This window comes from Pseudonaja textilis, chromosome 4 (genome assembly GCF_049901715.1).
Source record: "Pseudonaja textilis isolate UNSWEBS1 chromosome 4, rPseTex1.2, whole genome shotgun sequence".
NCBI classification, from domain to species: domain Eukaryota; kingdom Metazoa; phylum Chordata; class Lepidosauria; order Squamata; family Elapidae; genus Pseudonaja; species Pseudonaja textilis.
This window is the reverse complement of record NC_141993.1, coordinates 70232606-70253467: the sequence shown is the minus strand read 5'-3', so window position 1 is coordinate 70253467 and position 20862 is coordinate 70232606. Positions and strand designations below refer to the sequence as shown.

General features: G+C 39.0%; 1 protein-coding gene and 1 long non-coding RNA gene across 3 annotated transcripts; one reads left to right on the top strand and one right to left on the bottom strand.

Moving 5' to 3' along the window:
• Nucleotides 1–7068: 7068 nt before the first annotated feature.
• On the bottom strand, nt 7069–11628 carry LOC113439820 (uncharacterized). The gene is made up of 2 exons (XR_003374629.2): nt 11325–11628; nt 7069–8947 (listed from the first exon to the last, which is right to left on the bottom strand). It is a non-coding gene; the product is annotated as an uncharacterized LOC113439820 (long non-coding RNA).
• A 316-nt stretch (nt 11629–11944) lies between these two features.
• Nucleotides 11945–19585, top strand: SSR3 (signal sequence receptor subunit 3). 2 transcript variants are annotated; one of them, XM_026705869.2, is made up of 5 exons: nt 11945–12205; nt 14094–14220; nt 16239–16337; nt 17405–17536; nt 19199–19585. In XM_026705869.2, the coding sequence occupies exons 1-5, from the start codon at nt 12064–12066 to the stop codon at nt 19263–19265; spliced, it is 567 nt and encodes a 188-aa protein (XP_026561654.1). In that variant the 5' UTR covers nt 11945–12063; the 3' UTR covers nt 19266–19585. The 2 variants fall into 2 exon arrangements, with proteins under 2 accessions (XP_026561654.1, XP_087789467.1); XM_087933341.1 differs by having other exon boundaries at nt 11945–12735.
• Nucleotides 19586–20862: the final 1277 nt, after the last annotated feature.

Below are 20862 nucleotides of genomic sequence, written 5' to 3'. Positions count from 1 at the left end.
CAGAGGAAAAATAGTTTTTTTTTTCTGCAGAGACCTGTCCAATTTATAGCGATAAAAGTATGCTGGATTAATTCTCATTATCCTTCAATTTAGGCTTTTGTTTTGTTGAGAACCCCATTACTTTCTGAATAATCTGTGGGTCAGATGATGGACCATAAGATTGGCTTTGCTAATTTTTTGTTTTGTTTTTCTTGGCTGCTGTGAGAAAAGCAAACTGTTAATATCTCAATGCTGCAAAGTTTTTGAAATTATCTGAGAGTTAGTTTGGGAGAAATTCACTACAATAAATTATTTGCAATAATTCTACTTTATTGCAAAGCTAAATTAGTTTAACGAGTTGTGTTTCCTGTTTGATCTGCCTGATAAGGCTGACATTGGGAATTAAGGTATTAGAAATGTATCTTATAAAGTCAAACTTCATATTTTCCTTTGCCCTTATTAGACAACATACACCTTAATCATATAATAGAAGTTACAAAAAGACTTCAAGTAACAGGTGTAAGATAATTATAGATACTAAGTTGGCATTGAACAGTGTATCAAAGATTCTGAGTTGTCAGAGAGGAATAAAGTTCTTTTTAAACTTTGTATAAATCAGGGCATCTGTACACCTGGTTCATTTCCTCTTTTATTTCAAACCAATCAGTTTTATAACCATAGTTCTATCATTTTAGCAATTCCCTGAGAACTTTAAGAGCATGGCATCATGAGGAAGGCTTCAGCTTCCTGACACACTTTATAGATTAGCTGGGGCAATTATCAATAGACTCCTGACAAAGCCAATCACAGAAATATAAAAGTTACACTGGCTTATTGGCCAACCATTTGCTACAATTGAGACAATGAGTAACACTCAAGCGATTGTCGATATCTGAATCGCATTATGTCTGTTACAAAGCATCCATGAAGCCCAAGTGTTTAAGTAAATCAAATTTATCAATGTGAGATATTTGGGGGATTCCTGAAATCTTCTAATATGTTGAGCCAATTAAGGGTGAGGGTTAGGCCATTGTACAAGATTGTGCAATTGTAGCCCCAAAAGAACCCCCCCTTTGTAATATATAGTAGTTTATACATATTTCTTGGCTACCTTTAAAACTAATCACCTGGAAATTACTTTATTTGAAAATATTGCAAATAATCCTGAGTTTTTGTCTGAAAGGCAAAGGACAGGGGCATTCCAACTTGCCCCAAGATTTACACGTCTTTCACTTAGGCGTTTCCTGTTCCCTTTGAAGCATTATCAGTTGCAGCTTTTTCTTGTAAAGTTAAATCTTTCACAAGCTAACTCTGAAGTTATATTTCTGACCCCTCTCTTCAATCTCTAGTTGTCATTTAGATCAGGAAGACCCAGATAAAAGAAAGGTTTGTGATTCAACTATTGTGAGCTGCAGCAGTACAGGCCAACTAAAAAGATAGTAGGTCACCGGGACCCTTGGGGGAATGTAAGCCTCTCAATCACTTGGCAAATTCAGTGACATTTCTCTCCCTCTCACCTTTAAGATAGCTAGGAATCTTCACCGTGCCACTGGTTCTTCAAAATCCTCTTATGATTATTTTATGAAAAATACACATAGATTCAACAGTATTAACTCTATACTTCGGCATAATTAGGAAAGAGAGAAAAGGGCCTAAGAAAAAATACATTGTAAGCGGAATCAAATTTGAGCTTCATTGCTGAAGTTTTCTTCCTTAGTCTTGGCTGAAAATAAACCAATTCAAATGTTGACAGGCAACATGCAATGACAGCCATTGCTGCACATCAGTTTGGTTAATATTTCTTGCAGTCAGTCCCTATGTCTGAAAAAATTCCATTTAGAGGCATTTTCAGGCCTAGAGGCTTTTCCCAAAATGGTGGAAACAATCTTATGATGCAACTGGACATTGAAGTATTTTGCCCAGGTCCCTTAAATGGTTCTCTTATAACTTCCCCAATTATTTAACATCTCATTGCAGACATGGGACGTGCTGGCTCAGTGGTTAAGATGCTGAGTATTAGACTGTTATAGGTCTATAGCTTGGCAGTGTGAAATTCGAATGCCACGAGTTGGAGTGAGCTGCTGTCACTTGTTGCAGCTCCTGCCAATCTAGCAGTTCAAAAGCATGTAGCTGGACATTCAAACTGTAAATTCAAGTAGATGAATTGTGCTGCACATATAAGCATGCAGGAAGGAAAGTATTCCATGCTTCGCCATACGCTCTGTGCTGCTGTGTGATGTCATCTGGCTACATGACCATGGAAATGTCTCCAGACAGTGCTGGCTTTTTGGCTTAAGAAACGGAAATGAGCACTGCCGTCTAAAGTCAATCACAACTAGAGGAGTAAAACCCACAGGGACACCATTTTTACCACTGCACACATTGCGTTGCTAGCTTCCCTGACCCTTCCCTTGAAATGTGCCCATGAGAACTGATTCATAAAAGGAACCTATACTTCCACAATTAAGTTGTTAGAAATCCTAAATTCCTGGTTTCCCATTGGTTTATCATCAGATATCAAGCAATAGTGAAACTTTTTAAAAAGCTTTGATTTGCAACTGGAAGAAATTTACAGTCAGAAAACAGATAATCAGAGTTGGAAGGGATCTTGTAGGTCATCTAGTCCAACCCCCCACCCATGCAGGAGACCCTACACCATTTTTGACAAATGGCAGTCCAATCTCTTCTTGAAAGTCTCAAGTTCTCTTAACGAATATGAAGATTATTGCACTTACTGGAGGACATGTTCTTCACTTCAGAAGGCACAATGAAGCTGATTTGTTACTGAACCAGACAAATCCCCTGTGATTCAAACAATTCTACCATTTTCCATCCATGTTCTATCCAAGGTTGTTTGGACTACAAATGATAAAACTACTGATTCTTTGCAAATAATCACATAGTAATTTTATCTGTATCCCACATTTTATCTGATGACTCAAGGTGGGAGCTCATGCAGTTTTTTTATCCCCATCATAATCCTAATAGTTGCAGAGAGAGAATGCAAATCTGAATCCACGATCCAACTCAACACCTTATAAACTGAATTATTTAGAAATGTTTTGAGCTCATCTCTAATTTTAAAAATGAAAATAGTAATAAGGAAAGCACTCTAAAATCAAGGTTCATAAGTGCTTTCAATATGTGAAAAAATTGTGCATGCACACCCAGAGGTTCACATATTTCCCTACCACTTTGTTTCTTTTAATATCTATTTTTATTAAGAAACTATATGGCTTATTATGTGAATGCCAGCTACACTTCCAGAAATGTCAGCCTGTTTCCAGTTGGGGAATACACGTCTCCATTTCCAACAGCATCTTCATGGAGGGGAGGGGAAAATGTTTTCCCTGCCAACATAGGCAGGTTCTCCCAGCACTTCCCTTCTAGATAGAAAAAAAAAGCTTTGTTCTTATAACAAAATAAAGAGAAAGGGTAGATTCCAAAGGATGCATAATTGGTCCTCTATCAAGGCACTGGAGGGAATGCAGGAATTTGAAAAGTGTACAGCATGTTCTGTCACATGTTGATTTCCACAAAGGGCCTGTTTTTGAAACTGTCAGAGAACCTCTTCTAGCATTGTGGAAAACAGAGAAAACCTGTCAATAGTGTTTTCACATGGATATTTCATTCTCTGGGATTTCTGAGTAACAAGATTTGAGGAAGTGGCTGATGTCTTCCATTCAGATGGGCACTGTTTTGTTTTAACTCCCACCACAAGAGTCATCATTCTAGTATGCTGACAGGTCTTTGGGAATATGTGAAAACGAAGTCCCAAGGCACTTGTGGCATATAACATTACATAGAGAGTGGTGGACCGCTGACATTTCCTAGAAATATTGAGCTGAACCTAAATAAGAGATAACACTGTAATTCTACTGAATTATTTTTAAAAAGATGTAATACATTTTGTCCTTGCTTTTGAACATCCTCTGGCTATGGCAAGTTTAGTTAAAGGGCTGGAATATCCCGGGAGACAAAAAGGGTAATTGAATGAAAAGGAGAATTTGAAGTTCTCTACATTTTGTAGAAATGGATAAATATTTTAATTAGAAATATCACTATACATGTATTCTATGTGATGCAGTCATTTAAATCTATGAATAATTTAAGGGAATTGGATGAACCAAACTTCAGAATGTGCTTTATTTATTAGGAATCTTCAGAAAATCTGAACTATTTTGAATCTCATTTCTAGCTACCTTGCTTCCTTTTTATCTGTAGTAGACAACATCACTCATTCTTTTGGTCCATTCTTATTATTTTTCTTTTAACTTCTGATTGATCTATTTTGTTTCATTTACTTGCAATTGTATCTCTGGACTGGAACAGCTCTGTAATTTATCTTTTCCAACACTGATTATTTGCAGTTTAATATTTAGAGTTTATATTTTAAGTTTGTTTTTCCTCTGTGAAATTGGTTTAACTCTCAAAAAGATAGCTGTGAATTCTACAGTCATGAAGAGATACTACCACTTAATGGTATTATGTGATATTATCACTTAGCGATAATAAGTGATATTATCACTACAAGAAGTAATAGAAGGAGTTGAAGTTTCCAGAACTTTGGGCAAGAATGACATCATATTGGAATTCAATATGATGCAAACACAAGCAACAGAACATAATTCAACCAGTGTCTTAAACTTGAAAAGAGCTCATTTTAACAAATTCAGAGAGAGACTAAGGAAGATTTAATAGAGGGAAATCCTAAAAGAGAAAACAACTCAAGAAGTGTGGGAAACATTGAAAAATATTATTATAAGAGCTTAGTCCAGCACAATACAACTGGGAAGAAAAGCAAGAAATCCAAGAAACCAGCATGGTTGCACGAATATCTCTCTGATAAACTAAAAGATGAAAAGAACAAGAACAAAAGACGGAAAGAAGATAGCTAAGGCAGTATATCAGCAGATAGCACGAATCTGCAAAGTCAGGAAAAAAAAGGCTTAGAATGAACAAAGATTTGCAACAAAAGTCAAAGATAATTTAAAAAAAAAGTTTCTTTCAACATATAAGTAACAATAAAAAGTCAAGGAAATAGTAGGTCCACTAAAGAGAAAAAATGGCAGCAGAGAGGAAGCAGAACTGCTTAACTCATTCTTTGCATCAGTCTTCACACAAAAAAACCCAAAGAAATTATAGCCCAACCTACCAAAAACGTAACCATAAAAAGACAGTTTTAACCATAAGAAATTAAAATAAACAAGAAAATGGTTGGCAGATGTTATCTCAGAACCATTGTACCATGTATTTCAAAAATCCTGGAACACCACCTAAGGACCGAAAAGAGCTAAAGTGGTTCCCATGTTTAAAAAAAAAGGGGGGCGGGGGGAACCCTGATAAAGGAAACTACAGATCAACCAGCCAAATATCAATACTTGGAAAGATACTGGAAAAGATAACAAAAAATCAGATCTCCAAACATTTAGCAGATAAAATTATAACAAAAGCCAACACAACAGGTTAAAAACAGATCATGCCAAGCCAGTTTCATTCTTTGACAAAGTGACTAAGTTCGTATAACAGAGAAATGCTGTGGACATAGTATACTTAGACTTCAACAAGGCATTCAACAGAGTAGACTACAACCTATTTTGGGGTAAGCTAGAAAAATGTGGGATAGACAGCATTACCACCAGATGGATTTATAACTGGTTAACAAACCCAACTCAAGAGGAAGTCCTTAATGGTATTACATCTATATAGAGGGAATCAGAAGGTTCTTAGATCCAGTACTCTTTAATATCTTCATAAATGACTGAGATAAAACTAAGCTGGCAGGAATAGCCAACACCCCAAAAGACAAGCTCAGAATCCAAAAAGTTCTTGACACCCTTGAATAATGGGCTCTATCCAATAAAATGTGAAGGAAAGCATGGTTTTACACTGAGGCAGGAAAAACCAAAGGTACAAGTACAGATTAGGCGAAACCTGGCTCAGTTTAGTGGGATTTGGGATAGTTAGTAAGGATTTGTGAGCTGTCCCCTTAAAGGAATGCATCATGGTAAATGTACTTAAGGTATCCTGAGAAATGTAGTCCATGTCATGTGGCCACATCTGTAACCCTGATTGGTCACTGAATTGACCCTTGGTGGGTTGGGGGAGGTTTCTTCACTCTTGCCCGAGATCACCATACCATGCGGCTGCTTCAATCATCATCGTGGGGTTGAGACTTTATTATCTTCCTACACCACAATTCAGATATGCAAAGGATTGGACATTAAGAAGAACCTCGTCATAAATGTGAGTTGAGAGGATGCCTGATGAACCAATAAAAAAGACTGCATGGATGCTTTGTGGAGTTGATTTATCTGCTTTTATACAGAATTTGTACAGGACAAGCAGAATATTGGTATCCTATTGGACGATTGCTTAAATATGAGCCAGTAATGTGTGGCAAGAGCAAAAAAAAAAACCTAGTACAATCATTGGTTGTATAATCAGAGGCACAGAATCAAAATCACATGAAATACTAGTATCATTTTATAAAGAATTAGTAAGGCCACATTTGGAATGCTGCATCCAGTTTTGATTACAAAATGATGTTGAGACTTTGGGAAAAATTCAAAGAGCAACTAAGATGATTAAATGCCTGGAGAGTAAACATATGAAGAATGGTTGCAGGATTTGGATTTGGCTAGTCTAGAGAAAAGAAGGACTAGGGGAGACATGATAGTAGTATTCCAGTACTTGAGAGGCTGCCACAAAGAGTCAACATATTTTCCAAAGCACCTGAGGGCAGGACAAGAAACAATGGATGGAAACTAATCAAGGAGAGAAGCAACCTGGAATTAAGGAGAAACTTCCTAATAGTGAAGACAATTAACCAGTGGAACAGCTTTGCCCTCAGAAGTTGTGGGTGCTTCATCACTGGAGGTTTTGAAGAAGAGAATGGACACTCACTTGTCTCAAATGGTATTGGGTTTCCTTGGGCTAAAGATCCTTTCCAGCTCTATTCTGATTGAAGATTTAATGAAACTTAGACTCAAACAAAAGTGAAACAGTCATATGCCTAAATGCTATATGACCAGAAGGTGGTGCCACAGAATTTTTCTTTTCATTTTTAACAACACAGAGACAGCACAGGTATGTATGTATGTATTTATTCAATACTCAAATATAGCTGCCCATCTCAATCCAATTGACTCTGGATAGCAAACAATATCATAACAATTAAAACCATTACAAATTATACATATAGGCAACTGAGGATCATCATTAATAAAAATTAACAGTGCAACCAGGTAACGTGTCCAACACTCCCAGGATGCAGGCTTTAGAACAGAGGTCCTCAAACTTTTTAAACGGGGCCAATTCAGTCCCTCAGACTGGGGGGATAGGGGTGGGGTGGACTATAGTTTGAAAAAAACACAAACAAATTCCTATGCACACTGCACATATCTTATTTGTTGTGCAAAAAAAATGTAATAGTAATATATTTAAAATGAAGAACTATTTTAACCAACATAAACTTATTAGTATTTGAATGGGAAGTTTGGGCCTCCTTTTGGCTGATGAGATAGTCAATGTCCAGTTCCATATTTGTCACTGCCAGTTTTAACAAGTGATGCAAGTGTTCATCAGTTAGTCTGGATCTGGTTGGAGATTTCAGATGTTTAATTCAGGAAAAAGTCTGTTCATAGACATGGGTGCTGCCAAAGATGGTTACCATTTTGAGCACATGGTTCCTGAGATTAAGATACGTCTCAGAGGGGAGAGATGCATAGAAATTAGTAAGGTTACTTGACTTGATTGCGTCTTTCATAGTCACAATTCTGTAGTTCAGCCAGTTCCATTTGGTAAATTGGATCAACAATTTCAATGTGAGTAGAAAATGGGTTCTGGAAAAGCTGTTCATGTACATGAAGCTCTTTAAATTTTATTTGAAACTCCCTTTGCAACATTTCCAGTGAATCCACACATTTTTTGTTTGGGAATGTGACTGTTGGTTTTGAGTAGTAGGGAGGTGGCAGACGTTTTCCTCCTTCACTTGTTTAATGAGGAGGTCCAATTTTACTTCAAATGCATTCGCTTCCCCTTTCCTTGAAGTTGCACATTGAAATTGTTGAGTAGCTCTGTTATATCTGTCAGAAAGGCAAGGTGCCGTTTCCATTCTTCATGTTTGAGCTCTGGTACTTCTTTGTTTTTTAAAATCAGAAAAGCAGAAACCTATGGAAGTAAGTCATAAAAACATTTCAAAACTCTCCCTCGACTCAGCCAACGGACTTCTGTGTTGTACAAAATACCTTCACACTGGCTAGTTTAGCCCAGTCCAGCTCCAAATCATTCATAGTTTGGCAAACCTTTTCATAGATATTCTCTCCTGTTGTTGTTCATTTGATGCTTTTCAGTGCAGCAAGCTCCTCTGTGACTTCAAAAGAACCATTTGTCCCATGAATGAAAATTAGAAGTTGTGCAGAATCACAAACATCATTGCTTTCGTTGAGTGCCCATGGAAAATAGCAAAGGTTTTTTTGTGGAGTTTTCCAATACTGATGCAAATTGTCCCCCACTTCTTCAATCCTTTGTGTAATTGTAGGTCCTGAAAGACTCACTGTACTAAATAAATCAGCCTTCTCTGGACACATCTTTTCGGCAACAATAAGAAGGCATTCTTTAACAAATTCTCCATCTACAAATGGTCTGCCAGTGTGCGCTATTAGCTTGGCAACTTGAAAACTTGCTCGCAGTGATGAAATATTTAGCTGCCTCTGCTTCACAAAAGCATTTTGCTGAGTTGTCAATCCATTTTTCAGTTTTAATATTTTGCCTTTTCTCAATCATATTTGTCTTTGTCGAGTTTCGTAGTGTTGACGCAAATTGTATTCCTTGAACACAGCCACCAAATCCTGGCATATCAGACATACAGCTCTTTCCTTGTACTGCATGAAAGTAATCGTAAGTCCACTGTTCTTAGAATATCCTGCACTTGGTCAATTTTTCTTTTTCTTGACATAATTGTTTCCTAGGGATTCAAAATCGCTATTAGAAGGATACCAATAAATACAGCGCTACAAAAAACAGGGATCACTATAGCATGGAAGTAGTGAGAGGCTGAGAGAAGCTGTCAGTGAACACACAGAGCTACTCACCCAGGGGTTATCTTTGGTTGGGATTGGAGGATTGCTCCCGAATACAGGTACTGGTAATCCTTGGGTGTACGAATCTGTGCATTCAGCGTCAGCTTCTCTCAGCCTGTCAATACTTTGTACATAAGTATGTGAGTGGTTGCTGTTGATCGCTTACACTTGTCATTACAGCTGCAAGAACCAGCTAATTCTTGCCAGATTCCAGATCAGATTTATTATTACTGTCATTAGGTTGCTAATGGAGATATAGTGTGCATATACTGTGTATGGAAACATGTGAAGATTGCTAAGGCGATCTTATGTAGTGTACTATTGTATTAATCATATCGATTGGTAATTTGCATATAATAAAGGCATTTATCCTGATTAATAGAAGTACCCCTTAGCAAAATGTTCACTTTAGTAATCCTGTGTCCTTATACACATATCTCCAGTAGCAACCTAAATACAGTCAGCATAAATAAAAGAGAACCATGTCTTAATTAATATTTGTTATGCAGACCTTTAGATGGCTCTTCAGCCTGCTTCTTAGTTCTTCTTCCCTGCCAACTGACCGGGAAAACCGTCTCTGTCTCTCCTTTGGCAAAGGCTAAGCCAGCTAGGGCACTAGGGCTGACCCATGCTGTCTCCAGGAGACCTCGCTGGACTCATTATACATGCAAGCCAGCAGGTTGATATTAGACAGGGGCGGGCCCACAGGAGACCGGTGCATGCGCTGTACATGATGCACAACTGACAGACAGCCCGGCACTCTGTCACACAGCTCAGCGTGTCCAGCTCTGAATAACACGGGGGCTGGAAAAATTGCTTCGGCAGGCTGTATCCACCCTGGGGGCCATAGGTTGAGGACCTCTGCTTTAGAGCCTTACAAAAGGCTAACAGAGTGGGGGCCATCCTGAGCCCTGATGGAAGAAAGTTCCAGAGGGCAAGTGTTACTGCCTACGAGGCATGCCGCCTCCTGATCCCCGTGGACATTCCTTCCTGGTGGACATCCTGCCAGCGGACATTCCTTGGCTGACGCAACCCGCAGCATCCTCAATCTACAAAACCAAATTGGATGGGTAGAAACTATTGGGAGAAGTTAGTCCTTCAAATAACCCGGTCTCAAGTCATATAGGGCTTTAAAGGTAACAACCAGCACCATTTATGAGACTTGTCTCACAACCTAGGGTTATAGAGAGGATGCCACATGAAATGCCCCTGGAAAAAGATAAGATGGTAGCCGTGAGAACTACCAAACTTCTATTCCAAATCAGGAGGCACAGTCAGGTGTGAAGACACAGAGGGTTTCTGGGCAGGAAGTGCTGACATCTCCAGCTGATGGGTTCAACTATTCCACTGCAGCTTCCAATTGGACAGTCAATTATCCAATGGAAGAAAATGTATCTCTTGCATGAGTTTTCCTAGGACTAGGACTCCAAGCTTCCCTCTGACCCTTCCTTTCACCCACATCTAGAAATAAAGAGAAATTTTCTGACAGGGAGAACTGTCAACCAATGGAACAGAAGTTGCCTTGGGAAGTTGTGGGAGCTTCATCACTGGAGGCTTTCAGTAAGAGGTTGGACTGCCATTTGCCAGAAATGGTGTAGGTGGGTCTCCTGCTTGGGGGTGGGGGGGTGTTGGACTAGATGACCTATAAGGTCCCTTCCTATAAGGTTAATCTCAAAAAAAAATTTTTTTCCTTCAGTCCTCTCTCCCAAAAGCTGGAGTTTTAACTGAAATTAGGTATCTTAAGGTTACCATTTTTGATTGTAGTAGTAATACTAATCTTCACACTTACTAAATTGAGATTCATTCGTTTTCTCACTCTCTCTCTCTTTCACACACACACACACACACACAAACGACCTGCCCAGTAGTAACTCCAATGGCTCTGCAAGAAATACGCCACTTTTAACTCCGTTTTAACAAAAAGCCATTTAAACGGAAAGGAAGAACTTCCTGACCGTACTCTTGCCTTAAAGCCCAAAGACACCATCCTTACAGTTACTTTGTAAAAAAAAATACGGTGTACATACAGGGCATCATTGACACAATTTAAAAAATGTATTTATTCGGATAAGCAAACTACTTGAGACCAACGTACTGTGCTTACGGGGAGAAACAAGAGAAGGCAATCTTATGCAAGCCACTCTGAGCTATAAGTAAATAATTCCTTGAAAATATGCTTGTTCTGGGCGGGGGAAGAGTTTTATTGTCAATCCCCTCCCGCCCGGCTCCGAAAATGAGCAATTTTCAAACCCTGGGGCGTACCTCTTCAGAAAGACACTTTCCTGAATCATCCCCTTCCTGCACCTCAGCGCCATTACAAGAGCGGCTTTCTCGACAGCAAGAGACCGGGTTTTTAATCCCTTACGGCCAAGAGGCTCCAGAAGGCCGCCCTCCTCTGTGCTAAACAACTTGGGTGACGTTTCAAGCAGCTCCCACGCGGAGCATTGAAAACTCGCGGTTGCTCCCACGTGGCGGCAGCTACAGAGGCTGCGGCTCAGGGCGGGATTCGAACCGGTTACTCGCCACATCTGCGCTGCGCTCCCGCGGATCCGCCTCCCCAGAGCTCCCTTCACAAGCCCCTCCCTCCCACAATCCGAGGACACGTCAGCAAAGACTGGACGACCCGGAAGTTCTATTAACTTGGCCAAAGGGGTTCTTGCATAATACCTCCATAAATATTCTACCGAGAGAGAGGGTTCCCCCCACCCCGATATTTTTGGCTCTTTGCATAACCGAAGCGGCACTTTTGAACGAGGGGGGAGGGAAGCCTCTAAAGGGGGAAAAAAAACAGCTACTGAATTATCCGCCAACGAGGCGTGACATCGGAAGTACTCGCCAGCGGGCGGCTGTTAGCCGGAAGAAACCCCCCCTCCCTTCGCTCTGTGCGGCGTGTCCGCTTGTTGGCGAGTACGGTGGCCGCGGCGGTGGGGGTCAGCGTCGTTCTGTCTTTTGAGTTTCGCTTCGTGTTAGGAGAGCCGCGGCGGCAGCAGCAGCAGCAGCGATGGCTCCCAAAGGCAGTAGCGGCGGGGCTCGGCAGCAGTCGGAAGAGGAGCTGCTCCTGCAAGATTTCAGCCGCAACCTGTCGGCGAAGTCCTCGGCGCTGTTCTTCGGCAACGCGTTCATCGTCTCGGCTATCCCGATATGTGAGTGGTGGGGGGGAGAAAGGCGCTGGGTTCTGCCCCCCCTTTCATTCTCTCTTGCAAGGAGGCATTCAATAGGAAAGAGGTTTCCAACCGTGGCAACTTTAAGCCTGGCGGACTTCAACTCCCAGAATTCCCCAGCCAGCAAAGATGGCTGAGGAATTCTGGGAGTTGAAGTCCGCCAGGCTTAAAGTTGCCACGGTTGGAGACCCCTGCAATAATAGGGGGCGACCTGAAGACCACTGCACCGGTGCCATTTCTGCCCGTCCCCACATCTGGGAAAGCCAGAAGAGTGGGGGAAATATTCCTTAGCACAGCTGATCTCAAGCTGATCTCTGGGATGAACTGGGAGAAAAGTGATGTCCCCCCATCTTATAAAACCTTTCCTGTTTGGATGCTTCTGGCTTTTAAAAAAATCTCTTGCAGGCCCTGCTCCTCAGATACGAATAACCGAAGGGTCAGGAAATGAGTCTGCCTTGGCTGGAGGCTTCCTTTAGAATTTCAACCCCAGCAGATCTGCTCTAGAATTAAAGGTAGCCTAATAGAAGTACTTTTGTAGGATGTAGAATGTAGCATTGTTGCTATTTATGGTTTAATAACTAAAAATATAGTTTAATAACAAAATAGTCCTACAGCCACAGTTAAGCCCAAAATTTCTGTTGTTAAGTGAAACATTTGTTAAGCAAGTTTTTTTACCCCATTTTATGACCTTTCCTGCCATGGTTGTTAAGTGAATCACTGCTACAGTAAGCTAGTAACCCGGTTGTTAAGTGAATCTGGCTTCCCCGTTGACCTTGCTTGTCAGAAGGTTGTAAAAGGTGATCACATGACCACGGGACACAGCAACGGTCATAAAAATGAACCAGTGGCCAAGCATCTGAATGTTGATAACATGATCATGGGGATGCTGCAAAGGTCATAACTCTGGAAAACGGTCATGTCGCATTTTGCAGTGTCGTCATAACTTTGAACAGGTAGTCCTCAACATACGACAGTTCATTTAGTGACCACTAAATGAACTGTGGTAAGTCGAGGACTACCTGTGTTTCGAAGCCAAAAATAGACGATGGCAAATTACTGTTTGCCAAGAAAACGGCACTGAATTCTTAAGCTGAATTCAAGAATCTCCTTTTATTCAACGTTCATAAAGATATGTTCATGCAAATTGTGTTGTACTTATTGGCAGTGTTTTTCCTTAGTCTGAAGTAGTGGTTTTGGAGGTTGTACAGGTAGTGATCAGAACTGTTGCTAAGCAAAGTGGTGGTTAAGTGAGTTGCACCAGATTTTATAATATTTTCTTTTGTCATGGTTCTTAAATGAATCGCTGCATTTGTTAAATGAATCAGATGGTCATTAAGCAATTGCAAGTTCCCCACTAAATATGCTCATTAGATGCTGGCTGGGATAGTTGCCAAATGGCGACAACATGCCTTTGGGATGCTGTAGCCGTCATAAATACACGCTGGTTGGCAAGTTCATGAATTTTGATCACAGGAATGCTGTGATGGTCATAAGTGCGAGAACCAGCTCCTGTTGCTTTTTTTCCAGTGCTGTTGTAACTTTGAACCATCGCTAAATGAATGGTTATAAGCTGAGGACTACATATAGTAACTGAAATTATGTGAGAGGGTATTTCTAAAACAAATCTTCATGATTAGTCCTTTTATTTACAACCTTCTCAGGTCTGTGAAGCCAAGAAAAGCTGAAGTAAGATCATTAGCAGATTTGTGGTTTCACTTAGCAACTGCTTTGCATTATAACCAAGTTGCCAATTCCAATTACGGTTGCCAAACAACGACTGCTTGTAACTATTTTATTATAACAAGCCAGCAGGATGTATTGTACATGCTAATAATGAAGTCATAACTATCTTTAAATTTTTTCACCTTAGGGCTTTACTGGCGGATTTGGCACATGGACCTCTTTCAGTCTGCAGTCCTCTACACTGTAATGACCCTTGTCAGCACCTATTTGGTTGCCTTTGCTTACAAAAATGTGAAGTTTGTTCTTAAGCACAAGTAGGTAGTAAAACTGTTTCTCTCAAAATATACTACACTGCAAAGTATTATTTCACTTTTCTCCAGATGAATTGTTAAAAGCCACTTCAAATCAGCCATGCCATATTCTGTTATAAATATTGTTCCTTGCATTTGGAAAGGTCAGTCAGATTTACTGACAACTTTGAGCCACTAGAATGCAAAGCTTTACAGTGTTTAATTTTCCATAGAGAAATATGTTTTGCATATTGATTATTAATGCATTTCAATAGCAATCGTGTTTGATGCAGTTGCAAATTGAAACTTTAACCGAAATATTTCATGTGATTGTCCCCAAGTAATGGAAATGAATATGCCATTGATCTGAATGCTTTTTAAAAAAATAAAGAATGAACATTATCTATAGATATTATTTTAATATTTTAAAATTTATTGAAAAATGCACAATTAATAGCCAACTAGAGGACGCGGTGGCTCAGAGGCTAAGACGCTGAGCTTGTCAATCAGAAAGGCCAGCAGTTTGGTGGCTCGAATCCCTAGCACTGCGTTAACAGAGTGAGATCCTGTTACTTGTCCCAGCTTCTGCATCTAGCAGTTCGAAAGCATGTAAAAATCCAAGTAGAAAAATAGGGACCACTTTGGTGGGAAGGTAACAGCATTCCGTGGGCCTTCAGCGTTTAGTCATGCCAGCCACATGGCCATGGAGATGTTTTCAGACAGTGCTGGCTCTTTGGCTTTGTAACGGAAATGAGCACTGCCCCCTAGAGCCGGGAATGACTAGCATGTATGTGCAAGGGGAACCTTTACCAGAATAATGTCCTTCATTTCTAGTTTTGTGTTAAAAATGCATGTACTTTGATCAAAATATGTTTGATGGAACTCACTAAAGTCAAATGTTTCCAGTAATTGTCTGCTACTAGTTTACATGCTTTTTCTTTTATGATCCCAGGATCACTGTCTGGATCAGTATGAAACACAACTGATTGTTCTTTAAGGACATTGAGACTTTCCTTTTAATATGGCTTTGTGCATATGAAAATTTATTTAAACTATTTACTAAACTATTTACATTATTACTATTACTATAATCTTCCCATCCTTCCTTTCAGCCATCTCCTCCCACTTATGACTGTATGACTGTAACTGCGTTGCTTGTATCCTTACGATTTTTATTGATTGTTTCCTAGTTTGATTTGATTGCTTATTGTGCCCTATGACTATTATGAAGTGTTGTACCTGATGATTCTTGACAAATGTATCTTTTATCTATACTGAGAGCATTTGCACCAAGACAAATTCCTTGTGTGTCCAATCACACTTGGCAAATAAAGAATTCTATTCTGTACTATTCTATTCTATTCTGTACTATTCTATTCTATACTATTCTATTCTATTCTATTCTATTCTATTCTATTCTGTACTATTCTATTCTATTCTATTCTATTCTATTCTATTCTATTCTATGGAATTTTATTTGTTTTGTTTTGATCCCGCCTTTATTATTTTTATAAATAACTCAAGGCAGCAAACATACCTAATATTCCTTCAGCCTCCTATTTTCCCTACAACAGCTATTTTCACTTGTGAGATGAATTGGGCTGAGAGAAGTTGACTAACTCAAAGTCACTTAGCTGCATTCAGGCAGGACTAGAACTCCAGTCTTCTGGTGATCGGGAAAGTCACCAGTCTACTTTCATGTCTAAGGGAGGACTAGAACTCAGTCTCCCAGTTTCTAGCCTGGTGCCTTAAATTAACTCTCATGTTCATCATCAAGTTCACAGATGGAAATAATTTTGTTATTGTATAGAGAGGGCTAATCTTTGGTGGATGGGAGCTACAGGAAGTATTTTCAAAAATGGTTGGTCTCCAAGGTCCATAGGGAAATATCAAGTCACATGGTTATATCACACTTTCTTTGGCTATTGGAGGGGGGAGGGGGTTGCCTGGCTTGGGCTCTGTAAGTATCCAAAACCAGCAATATGACATTGATAGTAAATGGTTATATTATTTGACTGGATGTCAATGCTTTCCTTTTTTAGGGTAGCCCAGAAACGGGAAGATGCTGTTTCCAAAGAAGTGACCCGCAAGCTTTCCGAAGCAGATAATAGGAAGATGTCACGAAAGGAGAAGGATGAGAGGTGCTGTTCTGCCACTATCCAGTTATACAATCTTACTTGCTCAGTAGTTGGATTCTCTTACTCTCAAATAAGAGATGTAAAGCTGGAGGTTTCTTTGGGGATCAACTTGCTGATTCTCACCATTTTATAGCTTACTTGATTTATTTGGAGTTGCAAACTTTATCCTTGCTAATTTGGGGCTCTTTAATAAAACAATGGAAAGGAAGGGATGTCTGTTAAAACTAAGTATCTTTTCATCAATGAATGGGCATTTTTGAACTGCAAAACACATGTGAGAAAACCTGCTTTGCTGATATCTATATCTATCATCTATATCTATCTATCTATCTATCTATCTATCTATCTATCTATCTATCTATCTATCCATCCATCCATCCATCCATCCATCCATCCATCTTTCCATCCATCTAATTATAATGAAGCAGTGAGTATGTCTGGACTAGTTCACTAACTAATGGTCCCTTTTGGAAGTCTAAATCTGTTATTGTCTTAAAGATTGTCTTAAATTAAAGGTGTTCTTGGTAGTTTTTAATCTGGTGTTTGTCATTTATCATTTTATGTAATGTGCATTAGAAATGGTTTTTAAAACTTTTTTTAAGGCTTAATTTTCTTCAAATTTTTTGGTATTCATTGACACTTGAGTAATCACCATTTTTTACAAATAAGCTGCAGATTATTTCATTTAGAAAAACTAAGGTAATACTTGCTTGTTTGTAAGATGGCCAGGGACTTAGTTGGCAAGAAACCAAATCCTCTTAAGACCTGATCTGAAAAATGGTTTCTAATGCTTGTCAACTTTAATCAGTCTGCTGGTGGTAAACACAATGTACTAGGATAAATTGCATTTCATTGAGTGTAGGTGTCAGATTTGGAGAAATAATTTCGTAGTAATTAATTTTAAAATCTTAAAACCCACAGAAAAATCAATATAGTAAAATTTATTTTTCACTTAGTGAAAAAAAAAACATTTTTTAGAAAAAATGTAATTTGGAGAAAAATGGTTTTGTCAGTGCCAAAGTGCTACTAGGTACATCAAGATAAACATTATTTTTTTTTTGCCTTTGCAGAATTTTGTGGAAGAAGAATGAAGTGGCAGACTATGAAGCAACAACCTTCTCTATCTTTTACAATAATACTCTCTTCCTCGTCATAATAATTGTTGCTTCCTTTTTTGTGTTGAAGAACTTCAACCCCACCGTGTATCCTCTTTTAACAAAACATAGGTCATATAACTTTTTGTGAATCATTTGTAGAAATAAAGGGTTTTGAACTAGTAATCTATATAATTCAGATATGGGAAGGAATGAGTAAGTTGTAATTACCAGGCTAAGCTTCACTCTGTCAAAAAGGCAAAAGAAAAATCTCTATAGTTTACCAATGGACTCCTACAGTGAGTCTGGAGTCAGTGTCATTGGCCAAAACAATTTTTAGAATAGAATAGAATTCTTTATTGGCCAAATGTGGTTGGACACATAAGGAATTTGTCAGTGCAAATACTCTCAGTATACATAAAAGAAAATATACATTTGTCAAGAATCATAAGGTACAACACTTAATGATATAGCCGTAGGGTACAATAAGCAATCAAATCATACTAGGAAACAGTCAATATAAATCATAAGGATACAAGCGACAAAGTTACAGTCATAGAATCACAAGTGGGAGGGGTTGGGTGATAAGGAGTGATGAGAAGATTAACAGTAATAGTAGTGCAGACTTTGTAATAGTTGAACAGTTTTGAGGGAATTATTTGTTTAGCAGAGTGAGGTGTTTGGGAAAAAACTGTCCTTGTGTCTAGTTCTGGTGTGCAGTGTTCTATAGTGTCATTTTGAGGGAAGGTGTTGAAACAGTTTATGTCCGGGATGTGAGGGGTCTGAAATATTTTCACAACTCTCTTTTTGACTCGTGCAGTATACAGGTCCTTGATTGAAGGCAGGTTGGTAGTAATTGTTTTTTATGCAGTCTGTGTCTGTCCTGTTGGGTTGCAGAACCAAACCAGACAGCGATAGAGGTGCAGATAACAGACTCAATAATTCCTCTGTAGAACTGTATCAGCAGCTCCTTGGGCAGTTTGAGCTTTCTGAGTTGGTGCAGAAAGAACATTCTACATTGTGCTTTTTTGATGATGTTTTTAATGTTAGGTTTTCTCAACTGTGTAGCTCTTTAAAGCACATGTAGAGAGCACTGAAGTATTACTTTGTTAGAATTAGAAGCATCACTTCTAATTCTCCCCATTACACTCGTAAGTTGTTACCAACCTTATGATTTTTTTTTGCAGCATCAATTAAGTGGAAAGAGGAATTAGAAGGAAGGAATGTTTACTGAAGTCTAAAAATGAACAGAATTGGGTCTGATAGTTATAACTCTAAACAATATTCAAAATTATCCTAATAGGTTAAAGCAATTGGCTAAAAAATAAAATAATGGAATTTAACAATGTCAAGTTCTAAAGTGAGGAGACTAAAATAAAAGAATAGCTATACGATTTTAAGTTGCAGGAAGAGTCCTGGAATTAATTACCCATAAGGGTGGTGAGCAGACTTTCATTGGAAGTTTTCAAGCACATACTGGGCAGCAATTCCTTGTGTGTTCATTTTGATTCCTGTGCAAGGCAGAAGATTGAATTCAGTGTCCTACATGAGTGTTTCTTTGATGAGGTGCCATCTCATTGCCAAAAGGGAATTGATAGTTCCCAAGTGCCTTGATCTTTTGCATTTTGATATCGGATAGCAGAATTCAAATATTTATATGTACTTGGGAGTTGTGTGTTGCACAATTCCTTTGTAAGACATTTATTTGTAAGAAATTATGGGAGATATGTTCTATCTTGCTAAAATTTTCCTTGACAACTGCTTTTTCAGGAATTACATCCTCTCCATCAGTGCTTCATCTGGACTGATTGCTTTATTATCTACAGGCTCAAAGTAGATAGAATTATTTGAGTACATGAATTCATCTCTGTCTTGCCCAATCAGAAGAAGGTGGATTTGCCATTTTCTATACATTCATCTTTTTCATTTTTTTGTGATTAGATTGGGGAGCAGTTTTGTTATAAAATTATACAATGAAGATGAGGCATTCTAATTTAGGCGTGCAATGTGCTTATTCAAAAAAAACTTCTGACCATTTGGGAGGGCATAGAGATACAGCTGTATCATCCGAGAAGTTCATCAACTAAATCTGGAATTCTTGATTAGAAGTTTTTTGGGGTTTTGTTACATTGTTATTAAAAAAAAGCTTTGCTGAAACAGTGATTGTATGCATAACTTTGTGATAAAGGCAATTCTAGACTTAAATTCTGGTACCAGAATTTCCATTGCTAAGCAAGGCGGTTATTAAATGATTTGTGCCCAATTTGATAACCTGGGTACATTTTCCTCAAGGGTACAGGCTTGGGCCTGCTTTACAAGACAGCCGTGGCCTAGTCTCCAGCTCTGCTTGTGTGGTTTGGGACCTGATTACTTGCCCACTTTCACTCCAAGCAAAATCTGTCTGCTCAAGGGACACCAGAAGGACCTCCCATTTCTCAAAGAGGCGACTTTGAGCTATGCATTCTCTTGCCATAGCTAGCCAACTATGAAGGCGAGAGTAAGCTATGCCAGAAATAAGATCTCTAACCTCATTTTTAATATTTTGAAACCTTGTTAAGATCTGGCTGTTTTGAAGTATTTGGTGTGTGTGTTGAACAGTGAGGGGAGACTCTATTGGGACGTGCAGTGGCAGTCATTAGTATTACTGATTATTACTAAGTATTAAGAGCCATGGTGGCACAGTGGTTAAGAGTACAGTATTGCAAGCTACTTCTGTTGACTGCTAGCTGCCTGCAGTTTGGCAGTTTGAATTTCACAAGGCTCAAGGTTGATTCAGCCTTCCCTCCTTCTGAGGTGGGGGCAATATGCTGACTCTATAAACTGCTTAGAGAGGACTGTAAAGCACTGAAGCGGTATATAAATGCTATTGCTATTACTAGTTATTAAACATTCATATTATTGATATTATATACATTAGCTTTTGCAGAACATCAATTCTACCAATTGAAGTAGCATGAAAATATATTAAATCTTCAGATTTGTAGAAATCTGCTAAAAATATTAGTTTGCTACAGGCATAAAGCTGTTTGCCATGTATCTGAGCATGACAGGTATGCATTTAGATCCAAAGTGGGCACTCTCTGTTGGCTCCTCCTCAAAGAAGCCAATTATTTTTCTAGGTTTGTACGGTAGCTGCACAGCTACAGTAGCTACATTCTTAAGGAAGAGTTGAGGAGGTGGGAACACATGCTGGAAGTTGCTTGTGCTGGGTGTAAAGCACCTTTGCCTGTTTCAGTCCAATACAACACAAATGTTGTGTACATTATCTCGAGAACTTACCAGTGAATACATTCTTATTATGAAGAAGCACATAATTTTAAATTAGCATCCTGTGGCTCTTGGAGAAATAGTTTGGCTTTATTTTGTAACATACACTTTCTTAGCCCTGGTGGTGTAGTGGTTAGAATGGCTAATTCTGCCACAGCCTGGAGTTC